The 27,758-nt window shown below is 32.9% G+C and overlaps 1 protein-coding gene across 1 annotated transcript; it reads left to right on the top strand.

Moving 5' to 3' along the window:
* The first annotated feature begins 1,061 nt into the window (after positions 1–1,061).
* Positions 1,062–27,758, top strand: Dcps (Decapping enzyme, scavenger). The gene is made up of 4 exons (XM_072532160.1): positions 1,062–1,554; positions 1,823–1,968; positions 22,709–22,930; positions 27,483–27,758. Exons 1-4 carry the CDS (start codon positions 1,194–1,196, stop codon positions 27,756–27,758), a joined length of 1,005 nt encoding a protein of 334 aa, XP_072388261.1. The 5' UTR covers positions 1,062–1,193.

Genomic DNA, 27,758 nt, shown 5'->3' with positions numbered 1-27,758 from the left:
TTACTTTCCTTTTTTTTGTCTTTTTGCTCGATGCCTTTAACTTAACTTTAACCTTTAACGCTTAAAGGCTTTAAGGCCGTATGACACTATCATCGAGTTAGAATCTAAACTCGATGGACACTATGTATTTTCTTGTATCATTTCTTATATCGTTTCTGATATAACAAAAAAATGGATAGTGTCATACAAGCGTATAGTTCTTATATCAGAAACGATACAAGAATTTGTGTCCGCTGCAGTTTCTTGTACAAGAAATGCGCCAATTTGTGCGCAAAAACCATCAACGTAAAACTTCTGTCATAATGGCGGCTGGAGAAGAACTTTGATATACAATTTATTAGACTAAGCAGACATCAGAAAACAGTGCCCACCAACAATAACCAAGATTAGAACAGCAGTAGCCAAATTGAAAAACAATAAATCACAGGGATTGGATCAAATAGCATCGGAACCAATCGGAACTACTGATAGTATGAGGAGATGTATTACTAAAAACAAAAAATAACCGCTTTAAAAATTCGTGATGAGTTTAAAGATTATTTTATATCTCCAAATAAGAGAATAGAATTTCAAGAGCATGCCTTTCAAACACATAATTTGTAAAAAAAAACAAATAAATTATTACAACCAAATGATTTATTATTTCTGTCTTCCATTACAGCCTCTTGAATATCTTCAAAAATTGTGGTTTCCAATTTAGTTTTAATATTGGGACATTTTATTTCTTTCATGTTCGAACCACAGTATTTTAAAAATAATCAGTAGCATCTGGCTCTGACTTGTGGTCCTCAGGTACTGCAGTTCTATTTTTATGTGTCAAAATTTCGACCAATCACGTGTCGAATCACATACAATTTCCGGTAAAAGAACTTGCATAGTGTCATACAGAGCACAAATGTACGTGCAAGAAACGATACAAGAAAACATAAATAACTTTCTATATCAGAAACGATATAAGAAATGATACAAGAAAATGCATAGTGTCTTATGAACTCGATGGGGCATATTGTTTGTTATTCTGTGGCATTACTGCCAAACACCAAATATCTCGTTCTGTCAAACTTATTTGAGGCTATCTTCACTGTGACCAAATGTGAAAAATGTCCGATACGGAAACTAGCGCCACAAGAATGGACAGTAAACAGTAAAGGAGTTTTTGATTTTGAGTTGAATTTTGAATTTGAGGTTATAAAATGTCAGCATCTTCATGTGTTGAGATTATTGAGGCCGAAATAAGTCCGGCGAAGAAGAAATCTAAATTAAATACAGATGAAAACTTGATACAACAAGAAAGTATACACAATGACCTTACAGATCTGTCAACTTTTAATATAAGTGAAATTTTATCTAACAACACAAATCGGAAAACTGTTTGCATAAGAGGCAGTTTTGATTCTAAAGACGGCGAAGCTGTTGTAATATTAGAAAAATCTGCATTTGTAGAGGAGGATTTAAAAACAAAAGAATATTTCAATAAAAGTAGTTTATTGGAGAAGACCTTCCAGAATGATATCTATGGAGATTACCACTACTTTCCCAATAGAGACTTAAGTGGTAAGTCAGCACTTGTACACTTTCCTTTAACACTTAGGATAAAATTTTATCCTTCAATTTGTTAACTTGCTAAAGGATAAAATTTTAAGTCCACCTTGATGTCAACCCCTTAATATGGAGTCATTGAAATTAGTTATATGATTCCTTCAATAGGAACAAACTATACAGCTATTACAGTTTAAAGTTTTTACAGATAAATGTATAGCAATATTTTATGTTGATTTAAAATTGCAGAATCTATAAAAGTGGTCTCATTTTTTATTTGTAGTTATTAAAACCACTGTAATTCATCCAGCAACTGAGAAGCACATAGTCAAATTTTCAACACAGAAGCTCTATATTGTTGATGAGACACCTAAATTATATAAGGAAGTCATTTTACCACAATTGTCTGATGAACAACTTCATTTACAGGTACTTTAGTATTTATAAAAAATACTTTTATATTTATCTTATATTTATCTACTGTATCTAAATTTTTTATAGAACTTAGATATTTTTGTATCAATTAATCTGAGCATGTAAGTTGGCTATTAATGGTAAGTATTTAACAAAAGAGTATAGAGTATTAAAAATGTGCAATTTTTAGTGGACTTGCAAAAACGTGAAGAAAACCTAAAATTTTAATGTTTTCTTTGTTGCAAACTAGTAAAAGTGATCAAAAAATGTAATACTTATATAACATTTTCATTTGAAAAGACAACAAAAATCTTCTTCATGTGCCGAGTTTGAGTATCGAGTGTTGGTTATCAAATTGGCTATAGTAATTTTGTTGACGGCAGCTCGGAAAAGAGATGCAGTGGATCTGTTAAACTAATCTCTCAGGTTTCTAAGCCATGACGTTCTTCTTCGACCTGGCCCTCTTCTTCCGTCTACCTTGCCTTGTATTATTAAAGGGAGTATATTATATCTCTCTGGGTGGCGCATAACATGGCCAAAATATTCAAGTTTGCGATTTTTAACTGTTTTGATGACTTCCGTAACTTTTCCCATCCGATGCAAATCAACTTCCAACAACAAAAGGCTTCCAGTTTCTTGAGAAGTGTATCCGTCAAAGTCCAACCTTCGACACCATACAAAAGAGTAGAGAACACATAACATCTCACCAATCTAATTTTCAGAGTTAAAGTAATATTGTTTCCACATAACAGTTTCTTCATCTTAAAGAATGCAGCTCTGGCCTTCTCTATCCGTATTCTAATTTCTTTGCTCATGTCCCAGTTCTCATTTAGATTACAACCAAGGTAAGTGATATTGTTAGTTCTCTCCAGTTGTTCACCACACAACAAAAATGCTTTATTGTTTAATTAATAACAAATGTAAGCAAACAATAATAAATAGCAATGATTTTTACTATGAAATTGTGTAAAAACACATGTTTAACAAATAACTAAAACTTCTGTATCATCCAAAACAATACGACAGATATGTGCACAAAGTTAAATTTTATGTATATGTCACCTTGATGTCACTTTGAAATAATTGAAAAATATGAAAATCACAATCATCAAAACAAATTAATGAAAATATAAAACTGTTTTTTAATAAATTTTTGTGGAAAAAAGACTTAACCTAATCTAACCAAAATTCACCTAATACCTGACTTATTTTATAAGAACTAATAGGCAAATTTATTAATGTGGTGTATACCCATATTCTGGATAATGTTATACATGTTTATACATGATATATATTTTTTTGTGAAAAAAGAATAATCTAAAGAAAAGAAAAAATACCTAATATAGATCCACTAGGAAACTAAGTTCCTGTAGCTGGCTGTATACCATGTATCACAATTTTTTTTATTTCAAATCCTTTATAAAAGGTATATAATAAAATACCCAAACATGCTATATCACAAATACATTACAGAACGTTTTCGGAATGTAAATTCCATCATCAGTGTCACGAAGTATACATGCTATGAGCCACTAAAATATATGGGTGAAAACCTGTTAAATGTTATAAATTTATAGATATGTTACATTATATATTATTGCAAATTAGGATGTTCAAGCTACCGTTGGAATTGGTAACATGGCAACTTATGACTCTACATAGGTTACATGGTCCTGAAACAAAGTGTCTTCGAGGACCTGTTGATAACAACTCACTCACAAGCATGTATACTTCGTTACACTGATGATGGAATTTACATTCCGAAAACGTTCTGTAGTGTACTTGTGATATAGCCCGTTTGGGTATTTTATTATATACCTTTTATAAAGGATTTGAAATAAAAATTTTTTACCTAATATATATATAGACTTATTCCGTAAAAAGAAGAGACCTTTTAAATTTAAAATGATACTCTCAATTTTCAATTTTTCTTAAATAGTTCAAAATATCTAAAAATTTCTATTTCAGGTATTTTGGGTGATATAAAAATTAATTTCATGTCAATTTTCTTAATATTCAATATTGTTCAGCCACCAGATGAGAAAGAGGTAGACTGTCCTTAGACAGTTTATTTGTGGAAAATTAAAACAGCTGTAATTTGAATAGAATAACTAAAAAAAAAATGGTTTTTGAAACAAAACCAAAAATGCAGCTTAACAAACAAAATATAAAAATAAGAAAGTAAAACAATACAAAAAAAATATGAAAAATAGTAAACTATTTACTTATGATGGAACTCAAAAGCAGTTTTTTCTGGTGTCATACATAAATTTAGATTGCATTTGATCTAATGCACCTGTATATCTGTACATCCAGTATCTACTCATTAGACTGTCCATAAGATTTAGACCACTCACATGAGTGTATTTTTTAATGATCTGTGGAAAGTTTACGTCAATGTGAGGCTATCTTCTGTCATAAAGAACTGCTTTGTTTATTTGTTGTTGATAAAGTGCCTATCTGAATGGCTGCTGACCTACATAAGTGGAAGCTAGACATAATTCTATATTTCCAAAGCAGTCCTTTCTGTATATGTATCTCTCCAAAATACAGTTCAATACCATATGCCATTTCCACAGTATATTTCCTTTTTCTTTGACCAGTTGCTTATGTTTATCATATGGTAATTTACAGTTACTAATTTGATTGGTTTGAGTAGTTCCCAATGAATAAATAGCCTACACTAGTAGTGGCAACAGAGTGTAAAAATTATCTGAGTAGATAATGTATGTTTTGAAGTTAGGGATAGTCTAAGACAAATGAATAACTATATTTGACACTGCACCAAAATCAGGATTTCCTGGTAAAATGGCAGTATCACCAGCTCCATTGTAAATTTCAAATCTCTATGAGTATATGTACAATCACATAGGACAAATAATTTTATTTCACATTTATGGGGTTTATTATGTATGTATTAGCGTAAATGGTATTGCATTTTTGTTCAACACTATCACTGTCAGAATAATCATAAGTGTCAGATGAATAATCATTTTCTACCGAATCTAAGATTTACCATACTTCTTCGTCAGACGTTTTAGAAAAATCATATGCTTTATGTCTACTATCAAGTAATTTCATTTTTTTTTCTTTTATACATTAATGATTCATATTTACCATAAAATAAGTCAGTTGATATTTATCTGCAAAAACCAAATGAAAAACTGATTCCAAAAAATATGTTACAAAAAATATTGAAATAAACCATTGTGACTGCCTGTAAATTTTCATCAATTATAATGTTAAAAATATATATTAAGTACTTACTCTAAACGCAGTGGTTCTCAAACTTTTTTTAGTCGCGGCATCCTTGTACTGTAAATTCAACTTCAAGCTACGGACTTTGTAAACAAATGCACACTGGAAATACGCGCTTGTTCAGGATTGGACTAGTAAATTAAAGATGCAACATAAAACAGACAAACTTTGACAGATACAGATTATAGTACACCAATTTTTTTAGTATAAAAGTGATTTACAAGATCTAGAACTATTAACCACAAAATAAAGTATGTATGCAGAAAAAAGAAAGTTTATAAAATTACTGTATTTTCGTTATTAACTTTCAGAATCTGATGTACTGCTGTCATCATTAATGTTATAATGTAATAATGAGAGGCTCAATTTGGGCTTCAATTAAATTGTTTAACTCCCACTTTTTTGGCTCTACTTCTTCTTTTACATGTCTAACGCAGTTTTTCCATTTTTCATGGTTATTCCAGATATAGCTTCATGGAATAAATTTTTAATGTCAGCAAATTTAAACTTGTGTTATTGGCAGCAACATAATTCTTGAAGCTTCTTCTTTTAAACAACCAAAAAGAAGATTATATACATGGAAAGCACCTGGCAATAATCAAAACTGCATTATAAGAAACCAGATTGATTATATATTAATTGACAAACGCTATAGAAATGGAATCAGGGGAGTTAAAACATATCCGGGCATCGGTTCCGACCACAATCCTGTTGTTGGTAAAATTTCAATTAAACTAAAGAAAATCAAATACAGAGAGAAGATAAAACCTAGCCCCGAAAAACTTAAAGATCCAATAGTACAGGCAGAAATAGAGAAAACACTCAATGATACACTCAAAGAAAAATTCAATGAAGCACCCGCGGCAGCAGAAGAAAAACAACAATCACAACTATACGAAGAGGACAACATCAGAAAAACAAAGAATACATGGATGACAGAAGAAGTCCTAGAACTGATGGACATAAGGAGATCTTACAAAAATCGCAATGAAGAAAAATATAGAGAAACCCAGAAAATCATCCGAAACAAAATCAGGGAAGCCAAAGAAGAATGGATGAGAAGCAACTGTGAGGAACTCGGAGATTTACTAAAAAAAGCATGACTACTTAAATGCATACAAAAAGATTAAAAAAGTCAAAAATATGAAGAAAAAAATCATTACAACAACTTTTGTAGATGATAACAACCAAATAGTATCTAGTCCAGAAAATGTAGAAGATATCTGGGAAAAATACATCAAAGATCTGTTTGATGAGGAGAGAACAGAACCACAAATGAATATAGTACAAGAAACAATACTTGATATATTAACATCGGAAATTACAAAAACAATCAATATGGCAAAGCCACGAAAAGCCTCAGGTCCAGATGAAATATATGTAGAGATGATAAAGCTTCGGACGTTAACACTATTATTTAACAAAATATATACCACTGGAATCTTCCCACAAGACTGGCTTAGATCGACATTTATACCTATACCCAAAAAAAAATAAAGCAAATAGATGCTCACAGTTCAGATTAATTAGCCTGATGAGCCATTTTCTGAAAATTTTACTCAAAATTGTACATTAACGAATATACAGAGAATGCGAAAGAAACCTGAGCGACACTCAATTTGGATTTCGTATGAGGCTTGGTACAAGGGAGGCATTATTTGGCCTCCAGATATTACTACAAAAATGCCGAGATCAGCGAAAAGACCTGTTTTTCTGTTTTATCTACTACGAAAAAGCGTTTGATCGAGTAAAACACACAGAACTCATAGAAACCCTAACACAACATGGTATAGACCATAACACTGTAGCACTTATTAAAAAAACTATATTGGGATCAAATGGCGTCGATCAAAATAGACAATCGTCTGACAGCAGAATTGCCAATAAAAAGAGGAGTTCGTCAGGTCTGTGTACTTTCTCCACTGTTATTCAATAATATATTCCGAAAAGATCTTTGAAAATGCCCTCGAAAATATTGAAGAAGGAATAAAAATCAACGGAGAATGCGTAGACAACTTAAGATACGCAGACGACACCGTCATTATTGCGGACAGTGCTGAGGGTTTACAACGACTTTTGAATGTCATAACCAGAGAGGGAGATAGCTTGGGACTAAATATAAACACAAATAAAACAAAAGTAATGGCTGTTACACGTGCACCAAATGTCGACATTAATATTTGTATCTATAACAAACATATAGAACCAGTACAAAGATTCCAGTATCTTGGTTGCTGGATAACAAACGATCTTGACCACGAGGTCGAAATACGTGCTTGTATAGAATATGCTATTAGGTCCGCATTTCAACGAATGAAAAAATTCCTAATAAACTCTACGTTAACGTTGGATATCCTATACCAATTTGTAAAAACGTTTATTTATTCCATATTCCTATACGGAGTGGAAACATGGACTCTCGGAATTACAAGTATGAGGCGTATAGAAGCCTTTGAGATGTGGGTTTTTCGAAGGATGCTGAAGATCTCTTGGACAGAGCACGTGACCAACAACGAGGTGCTAAGAAGAATGGGTACTGAGAGAGAACTCCTAAATATTGTAAAATACAGAAAAATACAACTTCCTACGACTTATAATGGAAGGGAAAGTGGAAGGAAGAAGAGGTCTAGGAAGAAGAAAATGCTCCTGGTTGAAAAATGTAAGAGACTGGATAGGTATGGACACACATTTAATACTAAGAACAGCTCAAGATAGAGAGCAATTTGCTGTAGTTATAGCCAACCTTCAGTAATGGAGAAGGCACCTTAAGAAGAAGATAATTCTTGACTTGCGCTCATACAAGCTCTATTGGATTGAGCTCACAGTAGTAAGTTGGCAACCTTAACACTGTTCTATTTGTGCTTCTTACCAGTTCATCTACTATGTACTTATTATATTCGCCTTTATGTTATTTAACGATTTCTAAAAGTTGCGCTTTTAACAGCGTTTCTTCACAAGGAATGTTTTTTGAGCGAAGCCAATTTTGAATACCTGCGTTTTTTTGTAGCCATAATGAGAATTTTTCCAATTTTCTGGAATGGTAAGGGGAATTGTCCAACACGATTACGGCATTTTTTCCAGTGTTGGTTAAATCTTTTGGAACCAACTTTCAAATGACTTCCCATCCATCTCCTCATGGTACTCTCCACTTTTGCTAGATTCAATAACCCACAGTGCATCCGGAACAAAACCATTCTCACTTCCGATGTGACAGATTATCAATCTTTTACCTTTTCCTAAAAGTGATATTAAAGATAATAATAAAAAAAATTCAAAGTTTATTTTAATTTGAATTACCTGAGGGATTTTTTAAGCCTGTGGACAGCTAATCCAAAAATACATGTCTTGCAGAAGTCACAGAACCATCCACCCAAACTTTTGGTTTTGTATGGCCATCATTTATCCATGTTCCGTCCCAGTAATAAATTGTTCTATTTTCAGCTCTATATTGTCTTATCTTTTGCAGATAATCTCTTCGCCATAGCACAATTTCAGTTCTGTCGAGTAGCAAACTGTTTCTTCCACGTTTTTGAAATTTAAAATTTAATTTTCGTAAGAGTTTGTTTCTTAAAATTTGGTAAGTCATAATCAGTATTTACATCTCTTAAGACTTTGTCAATTGTAGGAACTTCATTATGGAAGAAATATTGATGAAGTTTTCTTCTTATAGCTGACTTATCAAAATCATCTACAGCGTCTATTGATTTTGAACGATTTTGATTTGTTTTAGGTGCAGATAATGTATGGGTACTTTTATACATACTCTTTAATGTCATTGAAGACACTTTTCGAACAAACTCCATTTATCTTTATCTACGTCCGTTAACGCTAAAGTAGGATTATCTTGTAATTCACATTTATATATGTATTAACCGTTATTTCTTTGGTTCTTTATCTATGTGATTCTTTTTAGCTCTTTTCCTAGGAGGACTTAGTGGTAACAGTTGCCCATTTTCATCCGCAGACTCCGTATCAGACATTTTTAATAAATATAATCATTATACTTTTTCCAACTAAAATCACGAAATCTGTCTTTTCAAAGTTTACTCTTATAGTAGAGGATCCAATATAAGGTCGACCTGCATCGATCTGTTTAATGGATAAAAATTATTTGATGTGTAATTTAGTATGTTAAAAATTATAAAAAAGAAGGGGTGCCCGATATAATTTTGTCCTGACTATAATTAAAAAATGACTTTGTTTTATTTGTAACAAACTTTGTAAAAAAAATTCGACCCGTGCAGATATTTTAGATTTTTTGGATCATTCGAAACATAAAATGTTGATTGTTTTCCAGTTATAAACAATTTAATACTAAAATAACGAAAACTGACGATTTTTAAGGCTCAAAAAGACAAGTAAAAAATATTATTTTTGTAATCGTCAAGTACATAAATTCAAGTTTAAACCTTTTTCTAAAAGGTTCTGATAAACATTTTTGCCTAAAAATGTTTAACATGTTTTGTTCTAACATATATTTTTTTATTGCTTACTCCTTTGCCTTGAAGCGAAGTGGTGGTTTTATTTATTATTTTGAAGATTTCTGAAAGGTATCCCAATTTTAGCAGCCAATTGACATCTTTTAATTCTTGGATGAAAGACTCCTCTGTAAATGTGATAATCAGTGCATCTTTAAGGTTAAATAGTATCACTAAAATTGTTCCCCTCGATAGCCACCGGACCTCTGTGTGGAGCAAAAGATTGAAGTGATCCATACCCATATCTTCCGCGGTCAGCTTTAAAAGGTGTGGTGCTTGAAGCGGACGGCTCTTCACATGGTTAATTATTTTCAAAGAACCATCCAATACGTCTTTCAAATCTTGCGGCATCTTTTTAGTTGCCAAAGAATGGCGATGTGAGATACAATGACTGCTGGCGGCATTTTCTGCCACTACCTTTATTCTAGACACCGACCCTCTAATTTTACAGACCACAAAGCAAATATCCACACATTTACTTCACTCTATATAATTTTTTCTTATGTACTCATGGATAGCCTTGAAAATTTCTTCACCAGCATAACTTTTAAGCTCTTCACACATAAGGAGTTCTTCTATTTTCATCCCGAATGGAAACCTTACAAACACAAGCAGAACAGCAAGTCTAGCAACGTCGGTACTTTCATCAAGCTGTAAACTGGAGAATTAACAAGGTTTTAATCTATTTATAAGCTCTCTCTCTCTACAAAGTCTGAAATAGTGTGAATTCTCTTGCTTATAGTGCTGTTTGACATCTGCACATTATCAATCTTCTTGGTCATATCTGGACCTCCTTCACGCAAGGTTTAATCAGTTCCTCGGCAATGGTATGGGGTTTTCCAGCTTTTGCAATGTGCAAACCAACAATAAATGATGCTTCAGTGGCCTTTTCGTTTTCATTTTAGCAGACTCTTTCCATCATGCATGACCCTGCATGAAGAGATGAAGTACGACGTTTGAAGGTTTCTTCGGACTTATCGTCTAAACCAGGATGATTACTTTCCAAATGTCTTTTTAATTTAGATGGAACCAAGCACCCATTAGCAACAATTTTGTGACAATTAACGCATTGGCCTTCTGGTGCCTGTTCGTTGCCAACTTGAATAAAGCTATATAACGTGAGGTAGCTAGGATCATACCTTCTTATTTTTTGCCGAATTTCTTTTTGGTAAGGAACCTCCTTTCCACGAATTGAGGGAGAACAACTTGGATGAGCTCGACTCGAATGGATCTCGTGGACATTTGCATCTTCTCCATCTCTACTAGTTGTCACTGAATCAGTTGATTCAGATGCTTCAGTGACTTCCCGACATTTTCTTTTCAAAGACCGAGATTTCAGCCAATTTTCTATTATTCTGGAATGAACAAAATGTCCCAAATAAAAGAGAGCAAAACATTGCCAACAATGAAAGGTATTTTCCAACCTTAATCGTGCAAGACATATTTTATGGCAAAAATAGCAACAAAAGTTCATAATATTATACATATTAATTCCAATGAATATAATTACTTACGTCATCACTTTTCTTTTACAGTTATATCTAAAACTTCCACTTTGAAGTCTAACTCTAATTTTTACAAACCTCACTTATCAGCTGCAAGAATTAAATACAGGAATGAATACAGGTAGCAGTCGCTTCGGTCGAATTCGGCTGTTTGTTTCTCGATCGCCATCGAGAATACATAAGTACAAATAGTCAACATGTTTCGATTGGACATTGGCGCAGCGGCCGGTTGTTCGACTTTTCTTAAATGTAAGAGATTGGCTGAAACTTTGCGGAGAGGTAGCTTTGGTCATGCTGATAAAAAGTTATTATTGTACCAAGACTCAGAAATCAATTATATCTGAGTTACAGAGGTTCAAGTATTGGTTTTTAGTCTTTTTGAATAATACATATTTGTAACATATACAGAGTTTTAGTAAATATGTGCAACTAACTTCAGGAAGAGATTCTGCATGAAAAATAATGACAGCTTGTTATATAAATGTATGTCCGCAAATTGTCCCTTTTCCAGGATACAGGATAGGATACAGTTATTTATTGCCCCTGAAACCGTTGAGATATACAAATGCAATTTGGTAGGGTTTAAGAATTAGTTATTGCAAATTTTTTGAAATACAATTAAAAATTAAAAAAAATGGTATGTCACTGAGATTTGTAAATTAAAAATCATTTTTGAACTATTTGTTTAACTTGTGATTAAAATTATTTTCTTTTTTTTTTTTCACCTGAGGTTCTGTTTTTATGCAAAAATAAAACACCTTATAACAATGTTACAAAAAATGTTCAAAATGACCTTGAAATTTGACACAAGATGCAGCTCTTAGCCTCATCGGTTGTTGTAGTTGTGTACATATTTCTGGTATATTTCTTATTTATTTTATGTAAAAGTGGTTTCAGTGAAATTGGCTGAAAATTTGCAAAGGGGTTACTTTGGTCATGCTGATCAAAAGTTTTCATTACCACAAGACTCAAAATTCAATTGTTTTAAGTTAACGAGCTTCAAACTGTCAGTCTTTAATCTATTTTTTAAACACTCTGTTATTGACAGGGTAATATTAAGAAATGTCATTCCAATACCATATTCGTATTTATTGGGATTCACAATGTATAGGATGGTACGTTTCCGAATTAATGATTTTGAAAAATGGACTAAAAACAATAATTTTGAGACTCTATAATTTAATTTGAAAGGACTCAGTGGCGTACCATTTTTTTCTTCAAAAAATTGAGACCATTACCTGTATGCGCGCCAATGATGAATATAAAATTTTTAATTGTATGTCAAAAAATTTGCAATTACCAACTCTTAAAAACAACCAAATTTCATTTGTCTATCTAAACCGATTTCAGGGTAATATAAGTAAATCATTTGTTTGTAAGAAAAGTTGCAACACTCGGTATCTCAGAAAAGGAAGCATTTGTGGACATACTATTATGGCAAACTTTCATTATTTTTTATGCAGAATCACTTCCGGAAGTTAGTAGTACGTATTTACTAAAATTCTGTATATTTTACAAACGTTATTCAAAAGGACTAAAAACAGGCACTTTGAATATCCGTAACTCAGAAATAATTGATTACTGAGTCTTGGCGCAATGATATTTTTTGATTAGCATGACCAAAGCTACCTCTCTGCAAAGTTTCAGCCAATTTAACTGAAAACAGTTCTACATAAGAAAAGTACTGAGGTCTTTATTCATCAAAAATTTCCATCAGATTACAATAATTTACACATCCTTATCCTATTCTCATGGATTGCAGCAAGTAACTTTGTATCACTACTAAACGAAACGGCAGGGAGTGTTTAACGCATATTAATATTATATAAGTTTGTTTGAAAATTGACAATGATTATAACTGAAATGATTAAGTTATAGATATTGATAATTGTGGATTTAACTAGACAAAAGTGAACATCATCAATACACGGCTATAACGATTAGAATCGTTAATAAAAGATAGAAACTCTTTTACAACTTCCAGTTGTATAAAAATGACAAGAACAGAACCTCCACTTCCTTCAAATTTCGGCCTTATTTTCAACTTACATTTCGTCTCGTCTTCTTTTGTCTCTACTGTAATCGGATTGTTTTCTCTCTCTGCTGTCCCTGTTTCCTCCATGTTCCTTTCCATTTTCATCTTTTCTTCGAAGGCCAACATATCGGCTGCAACATGGTTTTTTAACGAAGACATTCTATTGTCCAGGGCAGACATCTCAGAAGTGACTTTAGAGATTTCCGAAGAGATGTTAGCAGAAACTTTGCTTTCCAGAGAAGAAATCTCGTTAGAAACTCTCGTTTTCCAATGATGCGATGTCACCAGAAACTTTGTTCTCTAATGATGCGATGTTGTCGGAAACTTCGAAATATCGCCTATCGTTTGACTAACTCCGCCTTTTTTCGTTGGTAGAAGCTAATTCTCTATCCTCTAGATGTCTTCTTAAATTCGTAACTGTGAGCTCATAAATCGTAGTCATTTTCACTATTTATTTTATATCCCACTTCTGACACCATTTGTTATATTTTTATTAATCTAATTTATTGTTTTTATTTATTATCAAAGGTTCTACACTTATAACACAAGTTTATTTAAAGTCATTATTTGTACAATATAACTAATTTATTTCACACTAATAATTATATAATTGATCTACATTTATTACAATACGTGCGTTACGTTTTAAAAACTCGACGCGATGTTCAAAAACTAACTGTTATTAAAAAACTAAAATGTCTCATATATATATATATATATATATATATATATATATATATATATATATATATATATATATATATATATATATATATATATTGTTCTGAAGCTATTTTCTTGTGGCATTTTAAATTAATTTATATTTAAATGGGAATAAGCCACAATTAAAGGTTCAAATACGTTTATTAAATAAACGTATTTTAACCTTTAATTGTGGCTTATTCCCATTTAAATATAAATTAATATATATTATATATATATTGTTTAAATTTGAATATGGTTGTATAAATTAATCAATACATTTGTCCTCCCTGTATTCCTACGATCCCTATAAGTACCGCCATCGGGCTCGTGGAATGCGTCCCTTTAAGAGAGAAGAGCACCAGTCGTTGAAAAGAAAAGACGCAACCCGGCACGTGAACCCATGCACGCATATTGAATTGATTTCGTTCGTTGTTTTGTAGTGCAAACCCTGGTAATTAGACCCAGCGGTAAGTTTTTACCTAGATTTACCTAAACCTATAAATTGTTTTTGATTGTTTATTGCAACCATTTAAATTTTAATAATTATTTGCACCAATGAGGAAAAGTCCATTTTTCTCGCCAGAGTTATCGAAGGAATAGTTCTGTTAATTAAGTACTATTAATTTGTAAAAGTACATTTGTTTGTTAATACCCCACATTGGCCTATCTAGCCGGATTTGAACTCATTTGTTGAAAAAATATTTTTGTTTTATTTAAATTTGAATGGTTGGTTTCGTCGAATGTCGTATTTTTTATCGTTTTGAGGGTTCTTATCTTAAGTTTGCGTCTCTTGTCGTGGCTCGAGAATAATTTATGACCTTTTTGTAAAGTCGACCATATGGGACTTTTTAGAAGGGAATTATCGTCGTTTTAATAAAGTATCGAATTACAAATCGGTAATTTCGGGGTTTTAGACCACATTTTGTACATTTTCGTTTGTATAAATATTATTGGAACTTGTTAAAAATTTAAAATGGAAAAACTTAAAGAAAAGAATAGGAAGCTCAAATTTTTAAGAAAAACTGCTTTAAATGATATTCAGTTAATTTTCGATTTAGGTTTTAAGGCCCGTTCAGACGTTTCTATTCGCCCTTTATTTAAAATTAGACTGGAAGAATTAGATTCGATTCGCGAAGAGTTCTTAAAACATCACACTAATATTATTAGTAATATTCTTTCTGTACCAGACGCGGATACGAGGGTTGAAGAAAATGTTCGGGAATTATTTTTGGAACAATTTTATAAAATAAAACTATTTAGTGCGGAATTATTTGAGCCACAATTTGAAACTCCAGAACCATTTAGATCGGTAGTAGTTCCACAATCAAATATTCGCTTGCCTAAAATAGAGCTGCCTAAATTTAAGGGTGATTTTAAGGAGTTTAGTTCATTTTTAGATTTATATAATTCGGTTGTACATAATAACGCAGGCCTAGCAGACGTAGAAAAGTTTAAGTATTTGAAAGGATGTTTAGAAGGGACTCCACTTAGTTTGATTCGTAATTTGTCAATAAATAGCGATAATTATCAAATTGCTTACGACCTAATTGTTAAACGCTACACAAATGTTCGTCGTTGTGCGACCGCGCATTGGGATGCGATCTTGGGCGTACAGAAAATATCGGTAGTTAATTCGAAAAATCTGGCTAAATTAGTAGACACGTTTTTAGAAAATTTAGCCGCATTGAAAACATTAGGTCTTCCGACAGAACATTGGGATTTTATTATGTTTAATTTACTTTTGTCGAAATTAGACGCGGATTCAGTAAAGTTATTTGAGTTAGAGAATAAATCGAATAAAATCCCGTCATTTCAAAAATTGGTAGAGTTTATTGAAACTCAGTACATTGCTTACGATAATTTGAATAGTAGCTTAAGTGAATCTAAGAAATCGTCGAGGGCTCCAACTTATACGGAGCCAAAGTGTAATTATAAACATTCCAATGAGTCAAGGCATAATAGTAGTTCATCCTTTGTTACAAATTCGTCGTCAATATGTTGTGCTTTATGTAAACAAAGTCATTTTCTTAACCATTGCTCGTTGTTTTTGAAAAAATCTCCAAAAGAAAGATACCAATTTTGTAAAGAATCTTCCTCGTGTTTTAGGTGTCTTAATCAGGCTAATCATTCTGTCAAGTCGTGTCCAAAGGCCTTTAAATGTAGTAAATGTAATAGTCAGCTTCATAATAGTTTGTTGCACTTTGATAGAAATCTTTCCAATAATCAGTCGTCCACAGAAAATACTAATAATTCAGTTGCATCGGGAGTCGAACAAAATTCGCCTGAAATATCACATTGTGCTGCTAGTTTTATAGGAAAAAAAAACGAGACAAAAAAGGAAATCTTGCTCGGTACTGTTTTAGTTCACGCGATTGATAGTAAGGGGTGTAAACAGCCCTTGAGATGTCTTCTAGATTCAGGTTCAATGAGTTCGTTCATTAGTCGTAAAGCTGCCAGTAGATTAGGTTGGCCTAAAACTCCTTGTTCATTTGAAGTTAACGGACTCAATTCGATGCAAACGAAACTGAATCAAGGTCAAATAAGTTTTTCTATCCAACCTCGTCATCAGGAGTCACCGGTGTTTCACTTGGAGGCTATTATTACAGATCGGGTTTGCTCGGATTTGCCGAGCACCAAAATTGACATATCGACGTGGAATTATATTAAAAATTTGAAGTTAGCCGATCCCGAATTTAACTGTAGTCAATCTATAGATTTGTTAATTAGTTGTAGCATATTTTCGAAGGTGTTGTTAGAAGGTAAAATTGAAGGTAAAGCGGGACAACCAGATGCCCTAAATACCGTTTTTGGTTATATTTTGTTAGGACCTACTAGCACACCTAACCTTTCGTCGACTTCGCTTGTTTGTCTTTCAAATATTGAAGACCCACTAAATTCTTCGTTAACGAAATTTTGGGAACTGGAAAACGTACCGGAAAAGCCAGTTTCAGAACCAGAAGACGTTCTGTGTGAGAACATTTATCTGGAAACGCATAATCGGAACGTCTCGGGTAAATATGTTGTATCTTTGCCTTTTCGTGAATCGCCGCCTTGTTTGCAAGATAGCTATGATATTGCTTTAAATAGATTGCTATCATTAGAACGACGCTTATCTCGTCAACCAAGTTTGAAAAAAGAATATTCTTTTCATATGCAGGAGTATCTTGATTTAGGTCATATGCAGTTAGTCTCTAATGCCGAAAAGAAAAGGGGAAAGTATTATATTCCACATCATTGCGTTGTGAAACCAGATAGTGTTTCAAGTAAAATTCGAGTTGTATCTAATGCGTCTCAGAAAAGTCCCAGTCGCGGTAAATCTTTAAACGACTATTTACTGGTCGGTCCTAAGCTGCAACAGAACATAGTCTCGCTGTTGTTGAATTTTAGACTTAATCGTTTTGCGCTGTGTGCGGACATTCGTCAGATGTATCGTAATATTTTAGTCGCTCCTGAACACACGGATTATCAACGCGTGTTATGGAGATTTTCTAGCGCTGAGGAAATTCAGGAATATCGTTTATTAACTGTTACTTTTGGAATAGTATCTTCGCCGTATCTCGCTTTAAGAACTCTCCAACAATTAGCATTAGACGAAGGCTCTCGTTTTCCTAACGCCGTCTCGCTTATTCGTCACGCTTCGTATATTGATGATTTTGTTTTTGGTGCTTCGACTCTCGAAGAAGCACAAACTTTAGTTGACGAATTAGTCGCTTTGTTAAAGTTAGGAGGCTTTGAGTTACGGAAATGGTGTTCGAATGAACCCAAATTGCTGTCGCAGTTTCCTGAATCCCATATTAATCCTCACTCCATTAATTTTGATCCAGAAGCAAATGGTCCTTCATTAAAAATCCTTGGTTTGAAGTGGATTGCACAGTCCGACGTCTTTCAATTTTCAGTCAAATTGCAAGACGTCCCTTGTACCAAAAGATCGTTTTTGTCCGAATTAGCTCGAATTTATGATCCTTGTGGTTACTTAACACCTATTACCTTTTTTATTAAACATTTAATCCAACAACTTTGGGCAACCGGTCTTAAATGGGATGATCGTCCTCCTTCGGAAATAATTCGGGTATGGGAACAATATAAGAGCGAACTATCTCTTATTTCACAGTTCAAAATTCCTCGTTTTTTGAATATTTCCTCATGTCCCATCTTAGAGCTTCATGGATTTGCCGATGCTAGTGAAAAGGGATATGCTTGTGTCGTTTATATTCGTAGTATTGATACTCGTAACCTAGTTCAAGTTAATTTACTGTGTGCCAAATCGAAAGTAGCTCCTATAAAACAGATTACTATACCTCGATTAGAATTGTTAGCTGCTGTTCATTTGGTAAAACTTATGTCGTTTGTGTTAGAGTCGTGGAAGCATATAATATTTCAAAATGTGTATGCTTGGTTAGATTCTCAAATCGTATTGCACTGGATTAAAAGCTCCCACTCGAGATTCAAAACTTTCGTCGCAAATCGCATTTCGTATATCCAGTCCCATAGTCAAAATTATTCTTGGCATTATGTCGAATCTCGAAATAATGCAGCCGATGCGCCTTCGCGAGGCATGCTACCGGCCGCTTTTCTATCAAAATTAGACTGGTTAACAGGTCCTTCGTTTTTGTATAATATTCCATTAATTTTTCCAGAGGTTCCTCCCTCATTGCAGGAAAAATCCTCTTTGGAAGAGATAAAGAAAGCTTTAGTGTTTGTTTCCACTCGTGAGGAACATTTTCTGTCTTGTTTGTTGAAAAATAAATCGTCTTTTACCTCGATCCAAAGAATTTTGGCTTTTATGTTGCGATTCGCGCACAACTCTCGTTATAAAAGGTCGAAACGGTCAGGACCCTTGACTTTCGTAGAATTAGAAGACTCGTTGATTATTCTTGTCAGATTTACACAAGAAAAGTATTTTGAAGAACATCTTCAATCAAATTCTTTTCCAAAACCATTTCGTAAGTTGGGAGTATTTTTAGATGATAGTACTCAGTGTTTAAGAGTAGGTGGTCGTCTATCTCAGTCTTCGTTATCGTATGAAGCAAAACACCCGTTTTTGTTACCAAAAAAATCTCGTCTTACTACTCTTCTAGTTCGTCATTATCATGAGAAGTATTTACATGCTGGATTTAAGAGTACTCAGTTTTTGGTTAGTCAAAGGTTTTGGATAATGTCTTCTAAACAAGCCGTTAATTCGGTATTATCCAAATGTATTAGATGTTGGAAACAATCTCCTAAAAACTTACAACCCCCTATGGGTAATTTGCCTAAATTTCGGCTCGGTGCCATTAAACCCTTTTCGATTTGTGGGTTAGATTATGGTGGACCGTTCTCGATAACCATGTCTCGTTACAGGGGAGTTAGAACTCAAAAGGCCTATTTGTGTCTATTTGTATGTTGCGCTACAAAGGCTTTACATCTTGAATTAGCTAGTGATTTGACCGCGGAAGCCTTTTTGGCCGCTTTACAACGTTTTATCGCTCGGAGAGGTCGAGTATCGCAAGTGTTTTGTGATAATGGCACTAATTTTCATAGTGCTTATCGACAGCTTAGTAGCTTCATGGAGAGCGCTCTCGATAAAGAAAATATTAAGTTTTCATTTGCTCCTCCCGCTGCTCCACATTTTGGTGGTATTTATGAACGGGGAATTCGTTCTGTAAAGGAACATATTGTTCGTATAGTCGGGGCTCAAATTTTGACCTACGAAGAATTTTATACCGTTTTAACTTTAATTGAATCGGTCTTAAACTCACGCCCTCTCACCCCATTAACCAATGATGTTGAAGATCTCAATGCGTTGACCCCAGGACATTTCCTGACTCTTGAACCCTTGACATCATTGTCTGTGCCTGATTTTTCGGAGGTATCCTTCAATCGTTTGTCCAGATGGCAGTTGTTACAACGCATCCATAGGGATTTTTGGGCTCGATGGCGAAAGGAATATTTGCACACCTTGCAACAAAAGTCCAAATGGTTAGATTCTGGCTTTGTACCTAAAATCGGTGCCTTAGTTGTTTTAAAGGAGGATAATTTGGCTCCGTGTAAATGGCCTCTCGCGCGTCTTGTTGAATTACATGAGGGTAAAGACGGTGTAGCTCGAGTGGCTACCGTGCGTACGATCACCGGAACCTTAAAACGGCCTCTTGTTCGAATCTGTCCCTTGCCGATAGATGAAGATTAGATGGTCAGCCTTTTTACTGATTTTGTTTTGGTCGGCTTTTGTCAATATAACCGCGACGAAACCACCATTTTAATTTAAATTTTTTTATTGTAGTTTAAGTTTTGAATATTTGTTTAAGATTTGTATAGGAATTGTTTGTATTAATTATCGTTTTAGTTGTTTAAGTAATGATAGTATTTAGAATTCGTTTTGTTTTTTAAAGACCTTATGGCCTTTAAAGGGGGGAGAATGTTTAAATTTGAATATGGTTGTATAAATTAATCAATACATTTGTCCTCCCTGTATTCCTACGATCCCTATAAGTACCGCCATCGGGCTCGTGGAATGCGTCCCTTTAAGAGAGAAGAGCACCAGTCGTTGAAAAGAAAAGACGCAACCCGGCACGTGAACCCATGCACGCATATTGAATTGATTTCGTTCGTTGTTTTGTAGTGCAAACCCTGGTAATTAGACCCAGCGGTAAGTTTTTACCTAGATTTACCTAAACCTATAAATTGTTTTTGATTGTTTATTGCAACCATTTAAATTTTAATAATTATTTGCACCAATGAGGAAAAGTCCATTTTTCTCGCCAGAGTTATCGAAGGAATAGTTCTGTTAATTAAGTACTATTAATTTGTAAAAGTACATTTGTTTGTTAATACCCCACATATATATATATATATGTATATATATACATATATATAACCGTTAATCGAGAATTACGGCGAACAATCGATGACCTTCCATCGAAAGAATTCCATCAAAAGCTGGTTTTTTATATCGGAGGGGAACCCATACATCTAGAAATTTCTGCCGGCAGGTATATATTATATGATCTAGAAAATACGAATGGGTTAATATGTTTACAGTTTTATGCTTCATAATATTTATCATAACAGTATATTCATTAATTTTAATTATCAACTTTCCTTTTGTACGTACTAATCTATAAATGACTATAAAATTTTCAAAATAAACATTTTTTTTAATAATGAAGGTTTATTTTGTTAATAAACTGCATTTAAGTATTTTTTGTTTAAATATTGGCTATGAGCATGTACTCTTGGTTATATAGTAATTTCGAGCCACTGCTAGTCCGTAAAAATTTAACAAGGGCAGCAAAAAATAATTATTAAAATTTACTAAATAGTTGGGACTGAGATCATCGAACCGATTATATCAATAATTTATGTAAGGAATATATGTATAGTTCGTTATCTCAACTTGAGAATGTTTTAACAGATTCATTGTCAGAAACTTACAACACAAAAATTTCTACCTCTTACTCCAAGAAAACTTAATGTTGCAAATTTTCTTTATTGAAAAATGAAGAATAATGATTATTAGAAAAAATATATAATCATTAATTTTGATTAAAATTATTATATTTGTAAATATTAATGCATAAACAGCTAAAAATTTCAAAAGTAAACATTTCAATTATTAAACCTTTAAATTGAAGCAGTTTTATTTTATTAATAAACAGAGAGATGAAACAAGTACCTAATGACGCAATAGAATATTTTTCAAAATGGCTTGAAATTACATCCCTTCCTAATCAAGAAGCGACTACAGTAGCAGAAGCATTTATAACACACATTGTATCAAGACAAGGAGTTCCTTTAGAGTTACATTCTGATCAAGGACGAAATTTTGAATCAGAATTATGGCAAGAATTAATGTAAGTCTTGGGTATTAAGAAAACTGGCACTACGCCTCTCCATCGTCAATCAGAGGCTATGGTCGAAAGACATGCTAGAACTGTTTGTCAACACCTTTTAATGTTTGTAGCTGATAATCAAAAATTATTACTGCTAGCCTATAGAAGTTCCGAACATGAAGTGAACTGTTATTCTCCATTGATGTTTATCACCGGAAGACAAAGGAATCTTCCTCATAATTCCGCTTATTTTTAAATTACCTCTCTGCGGAGGACAAGTTACATCCCTGATGTTCATCGAAAATTTGAAAGAAAAATTTGAAGCAGCCTACGAATTTGCTCATAAAAGTTTGAAGCTTCAAAGTGATAAAGCCAGGGTCTGGTTCGAAATGCATGCTACCGGAACAACTTTCGAAAGGGTTGACCCAGTATGGTTATACCAATCATAAAAGTAAGAAAGCACTTTGTCGGAAACGTCAACGAAACTGGGAGGACGCGTATATCTTACGGCAGAAAATAAAGGATCTAATCTACCGCATCCAGTTTTCAGATAAGAAGTAAACCCAAGGTAGTTCATATCGAGAGATTAGATCAATACTATGGAACTGATCCACCCTGTTTACTTCAATGTATCTTTGATAGACCAGTTATTCGAGGTGAATAACTATAAAGAAGGGAGCACTGCTACGACAGTGCCGTGGCATCTATTCCATATAGTCCCTTAAGTCCTCTATTCCATAAAGACCCTTAGCGAAAAAGAAGAAGTAAAAAAAAATCTAGAATATTCGAGATATCATCGAAAAATACCAAAATGTCTAGTAATGTCTGGAACATTAGAAAATGTATATAAACAGATGGAATTAATAGTTTAATAACAGTAGTAATTGAGTTTTTGAAGTTTGTAGTTATCATTGTGTTAAAGTATTGTAAACAAGTTGGTTTATATTTTAGTTATTTATATTTTAGTGGGTATACAATATTCTTGAGCACAAATCAGAAGTAGAAAGATTGGTGTTTGAAGATAAAGATACTGTAAATGGATTTGTTATGGTGCCTGATTTAAAATGGAATGGAAAAGCGGATACACTATATCTACTAGCAATTGTTAATAGACGTGATATTAAATCAATAAGAGACTTGACAGATGAACACTTGCCATTGTTGAAGAATATACAACAAAAAGGAACGGTAAGTTGATTATGTTTACAAATTACATTTTAAAAATTTTATTTTATCGTTTCTATTATTTGAGGTACTATAGTACACTGTAGTCTATTGTTTCATATCCCTATGTGTCTTATCTTAGACTGCCTATCTGAAATTTGTGGATTTCCATTCCTTAATTATACTATAACTAATACATTGGCTTTCTTCCTATTCCATTCTTGCCCTTAATATGTTTATCTATTATAAGTAGAGATCATATTAAAATATCTATTATATGGCCAAGGACGCTCTATCCAATTTATATTCCATTTAAGAACATTCTCCAATCCCATTTGTCATGAGATCCATCTGTTGGTTGTACTAACAGCAATCAGTCCATGTTTTAAAGACCTACAGTTTATTGAACATCGTTGCTTCATAGTATGACCTACAATCTGTGCATTAATATGGAAACATAAAACCTCACATATGATTATGAGATTTACATTGATATCAATTTGCTTCTATTTAAACCAGATTGCACTAGGCAGTTACTGACAACGGTTTTAAATCTACCACCGATATACGAAGGGATATATTCTTCATTTCGTCTTTATCAGCAAGTTTTATCTGACGAGGTGTGAATATTCCTTTTCATATATTATTTACACATTATTTTATATTTTTTTTTTAAGTAGAAAGTTGCAAATTATTTCTACAATACATGACGGGCATTCTTAGATATTTTGTAAAAACTATTAGGCGGCATCTAGTGCCATTTGAAGAAACGGGACCGTGAATGTCATGGTAGTAGGTTTACTTCTATTTACATAATTATATCTTTTTGTATTTGGAAAATTAATTTCAGGCTGTGTTTATTTTGTTTGGTCGTCCTAGTTTTTATGTAAGAAAGTTCTCGTCAAGTATTTTATTGAAATCTAAACTCGAAATTCTAAAGGATTCTCAAGTTATTCTTTTAAAAGAATGACTGAGCTGGGCCTGTGACGAGAGACGAGTGCAGTTCAATGATGGTGTGTAAATTGATTGTAGTCAAGGAAATCATTGTGAGGAATTATCTCACAGATTAGTAAAATATTCATCCACTTTCACTACTATCTTCTCCTGTAGTAGTAATAATGGGCTCGCTAAGAACTTCAACACGGCTATCTACATTTGTCATTTTGTTTTCTTGTTTTTGTGTATATTTTATGCATGACTGCCAGTTAGAAGCTGTTACATTTTGTATGGCTTCTCCTGTAACACCTTGACATCATTTAATTTTAATGTGGTGTTTTTTATGGTGTTTCTTAATGGTGTGTTTTACGTGTCATTGAATCGATGTAAATTTGATGTAAGAACTATTTTCGCACTGTATCAAGTAATTCAATCTTTCTGTTGAGTTAACATCTATATTTTTGTTCTTTAACCAGTCTGCGTCTTTGTCTTTGTAATGTCTTTCAAGATGCAGAAGCAATACCCTTAAAAATATTTTGTTTAAAATATCATCTGTATTTACGTTCATTTCTTGTTAAATGGCTTTTAACGTGGATATTTCATTATTACCTGATTATATTTTTCTAATATTGTCCAATACAATTTTTGTATGTCTTTCGTGAATCAGGTTTTTGAAGTTTTTTATTAAATTTAATTATTCGACAAACAGGTCAAGCTGATAATTTCGTCAAATCTTCACACAATGCTGCGACATCCTCTATCAACATATCTGGATTTCTTCTACGTAATTCTTCACATACCGAATTAATCATTTGTTTTATCTCGCAGATAACTACAGTAAAACCTCCCTTAACCGAAACCTCGTTTAACCGAAACGGCTGAGTTTCAATAATTTCGTCAATAAAAAGTAAATTTTTATCGCAAGACGTAAACAGTTTCATTAATTTCACTCACCGAGTAATGCCTATGTGTGTTGGGAAATCAAAAAAACCAAGAGCTCTAAAAGATATTTCCGAAAAAGCACTTCCAGCTTTTTATCGAGGCCAAAAAAGCTCATGGATGTCGACCACTTTTTCCACTGTTCGAACATGAATTCGTCCTAAGTGTAAAATTTTTTTTTTAAATCAGAAAACATTCCCATCAAAGCATTGTTGCTTGTTGACAATGCGCCAACTCACCCTCAAAATGTACGAAATGGTCAGATTTTTGCCACCGAATGTCACGAGCTTAATTCTGCCGTTAGACCAGGGAGTAATAGAGACATTTAACAAATATTATAGAGGAACATTCTTAAGACATATGTTATTACGGAAGACAAATGAATCCAAAACTGTTGATTCTCAATCTTTAACAATGAAACATGTTGTTTATTGGTGTGCTGAGTCGTGGGCCAAGATCAAATCTTCAAATGCTGGAACAACCTTTTTGATGGAATTTTGATTGATGATCCTGAAGAAGAAAATCGTAAAGAAACAACAGAAAAAATTAAAACTTTAATAAAACATTTTGCCGGGATGTGAAGAAATTAACCAAGAAGAGAAAAGTAGAGGTAAGAACTTTATACAGTAGGCCTAGTTAGTTAGGGACACGGCTAGGTTTTTAATTTTTGTGGTCTGCATAAAGTTAACCAAGAAGAGAAAAGTAGAGGTAAGAACTTTATACAGTAGGCCTAGTTAGTTAGGGACACGGCTAGGTTCTTAATTTTTGTGGTCTGCATAAAGTTTTGTCCTTTTCAAATTGCTTTACGTTTCGTTGAACAATCGAATGAGGCAAACTCATGACGTTCTGCAATTGAACGATGAAGAGATATAGCTGTAAAACATCGTGGTCAAACAAAAACGCAAAAGAAAATAGAAAAAACCATGTTAAACTTGTTCATTTTCCTTAATTTTATTACTTTATTCTGTATTTACTTATTAGAAAACATTACGAAATCACCTCATAGTATTTTTTAATACTAATACTTTGACCAAGAATACTATAAAAAACAATTTTACTTTTAACCGAAATTCTTGTTATCCGAAACGGCCTCCCCCCCAAATATTTCGGTTAACGGAGGTTTTACTGTACCACCTTTTATCTTTTTTTATTAAAATATGTACTGCGCGTTAGTGTTTCGTTTCCATTTTACCTGACCGCCCTTTTATTACAGATATTACAGTAAAAATGTTAATTGGTATTTAACCGCTCTCTACCAGGTGTTTAGAACTTAGACCATGAATCCCAGAACATCCTATTAAATTTAGAGTTTAGATTACATTTTATATGTTACAATGCTGCATGTTTTTGTGATCTGATTAAGTATATACAGTGATGAGTGTCTTACCACCCGGCTTTTTAACGTAAGAGATAGAAAACACAGTTACCTTGTGAAATAAAAAGAGATGAAACTCGTAGAGGTGGGAAATAATCGGTAGAAACCTATAATTTACATTACATTACATTACCACTATCGATAGTCTCACACCTTTAGACGTTAGCTTCGAGCTAAATCACCTCGGTCATAATTATTATGTGTAACGTCGTTTGTGTGACATATTTCCAATTTTAATTTGGCATAAAGTAAAAACTGATTGACCACAATAAAGCAAAAATGTGAATAAAATAATTTAATTAATAGTGATTATTTAATCTAAAGTTTTAAATTATTAACCAAGCATAATTTCTACTATGATTTGAGAAGTTTTATACACTCTTGTCACAGAATAATGAATCAATCCTTCGTGGCTTAGTGGTAAGAATTCGACACTGCGAAACAGACGTCGCAGACGATTAGAGTTCAAAACCCACATTGTGGTTTTCTTTTTTTTTAATAATTTGAAATTATGCAGAGATCGTTTTGCTTTGAATCACTTAACATTTATGTCACTCGTTACTAGTATTAGAAGTGTTTAAAGTTAAACATAAATATCTTATTGAAAAAACAGTATCGTTATACTTCGAAAATAAAGTAAAAATTCTTCAAAATTAAAAGAACTTTTAAAGAATGTTTAAATAAGTAAAAATTCTACAAAAATAAACTGTACAGAGGACAGAGAACTGTAAATCTACCTGTACAGAGGAATTGATATTAACACTGAGATTCGCCGGATTATTTTGCATTCACAACTGAAGACTGTAAAACTGGAATTGAATTTGAATTATTTTGTATTTCTATTTTATAACATTCTTGCAGAACATACTTACCTTTAGTTTTGTCAAATATTTCAGTTGTTTTATATTTATTATTAAATAAACTCAAAGATTTATAATTTAAAATCGCTACTAATTAATGTTTTTTATGATAATATATCTTAATTTATTCAATCATTTATTCTAACATCAAAAATTATTAAAATAAAATATTTTCGAGGTCATCCTTATTATGACTGAAGTAAAATAGCCACGTCTTAAAATTAGCTTTATCTCGCACTATCTCACAACTTAATCTGTCTTCTATCCTTTCCGCTATTTTGCCGGGTGGTAAGACACTCATCACTGTATTTAAAATTATCTTCATGGATCATTTCTTGCAATTTCTACTGATAAATCATCTGGTTGCGTTTATTGTTAGTAGGAAACTGTTTATTATTTCATGTACATTTTACATTGGCAGTACCATTTTTTATGTTAAATTGAATTTAATATATTTTGGTTTTAGGAAGCTATCAAATCAAAATATTCATTGGACAGCTCTAGACTCAGAATTTATCTTCACTACCAACCTTCATTCTATCACTTACATATCCATTTCGGTTATCTACAACATGAAGCTCCTGGAATCCTAACAGAAAAAGCTCACCTCCTTTCTCAGGTCATCAGTAACATTGAGCTATTGCCAGATTATTATCAAAAAGCAACCATACCTTTTGTAGTACGGGAGCAAGATAAATTTTTCAAAAAGTTAGAGGAGAAAGGAGTTCTGTCAAAGTCTTAG

The sequence above is a fragment of the Diabrotica undecimpunctata genome, chromosome 5, assembly GCF_040954645.1.
Source record: "Diabrotica undecimpunctata isolate CICGRU chromosome 5, icDiaUnde3, whole genome shotgun sequence".
NCBI classification, from domain to species: Eukaryota; Metazoa; Arthropoda; class Insecta; order Coleoptera; family Chrysomelidae; genus Diabrotica; species Diabrotica undecimpunctata.
This window is presented reverse-complemented; position numbering and strand designations above follow the sequence as displayed.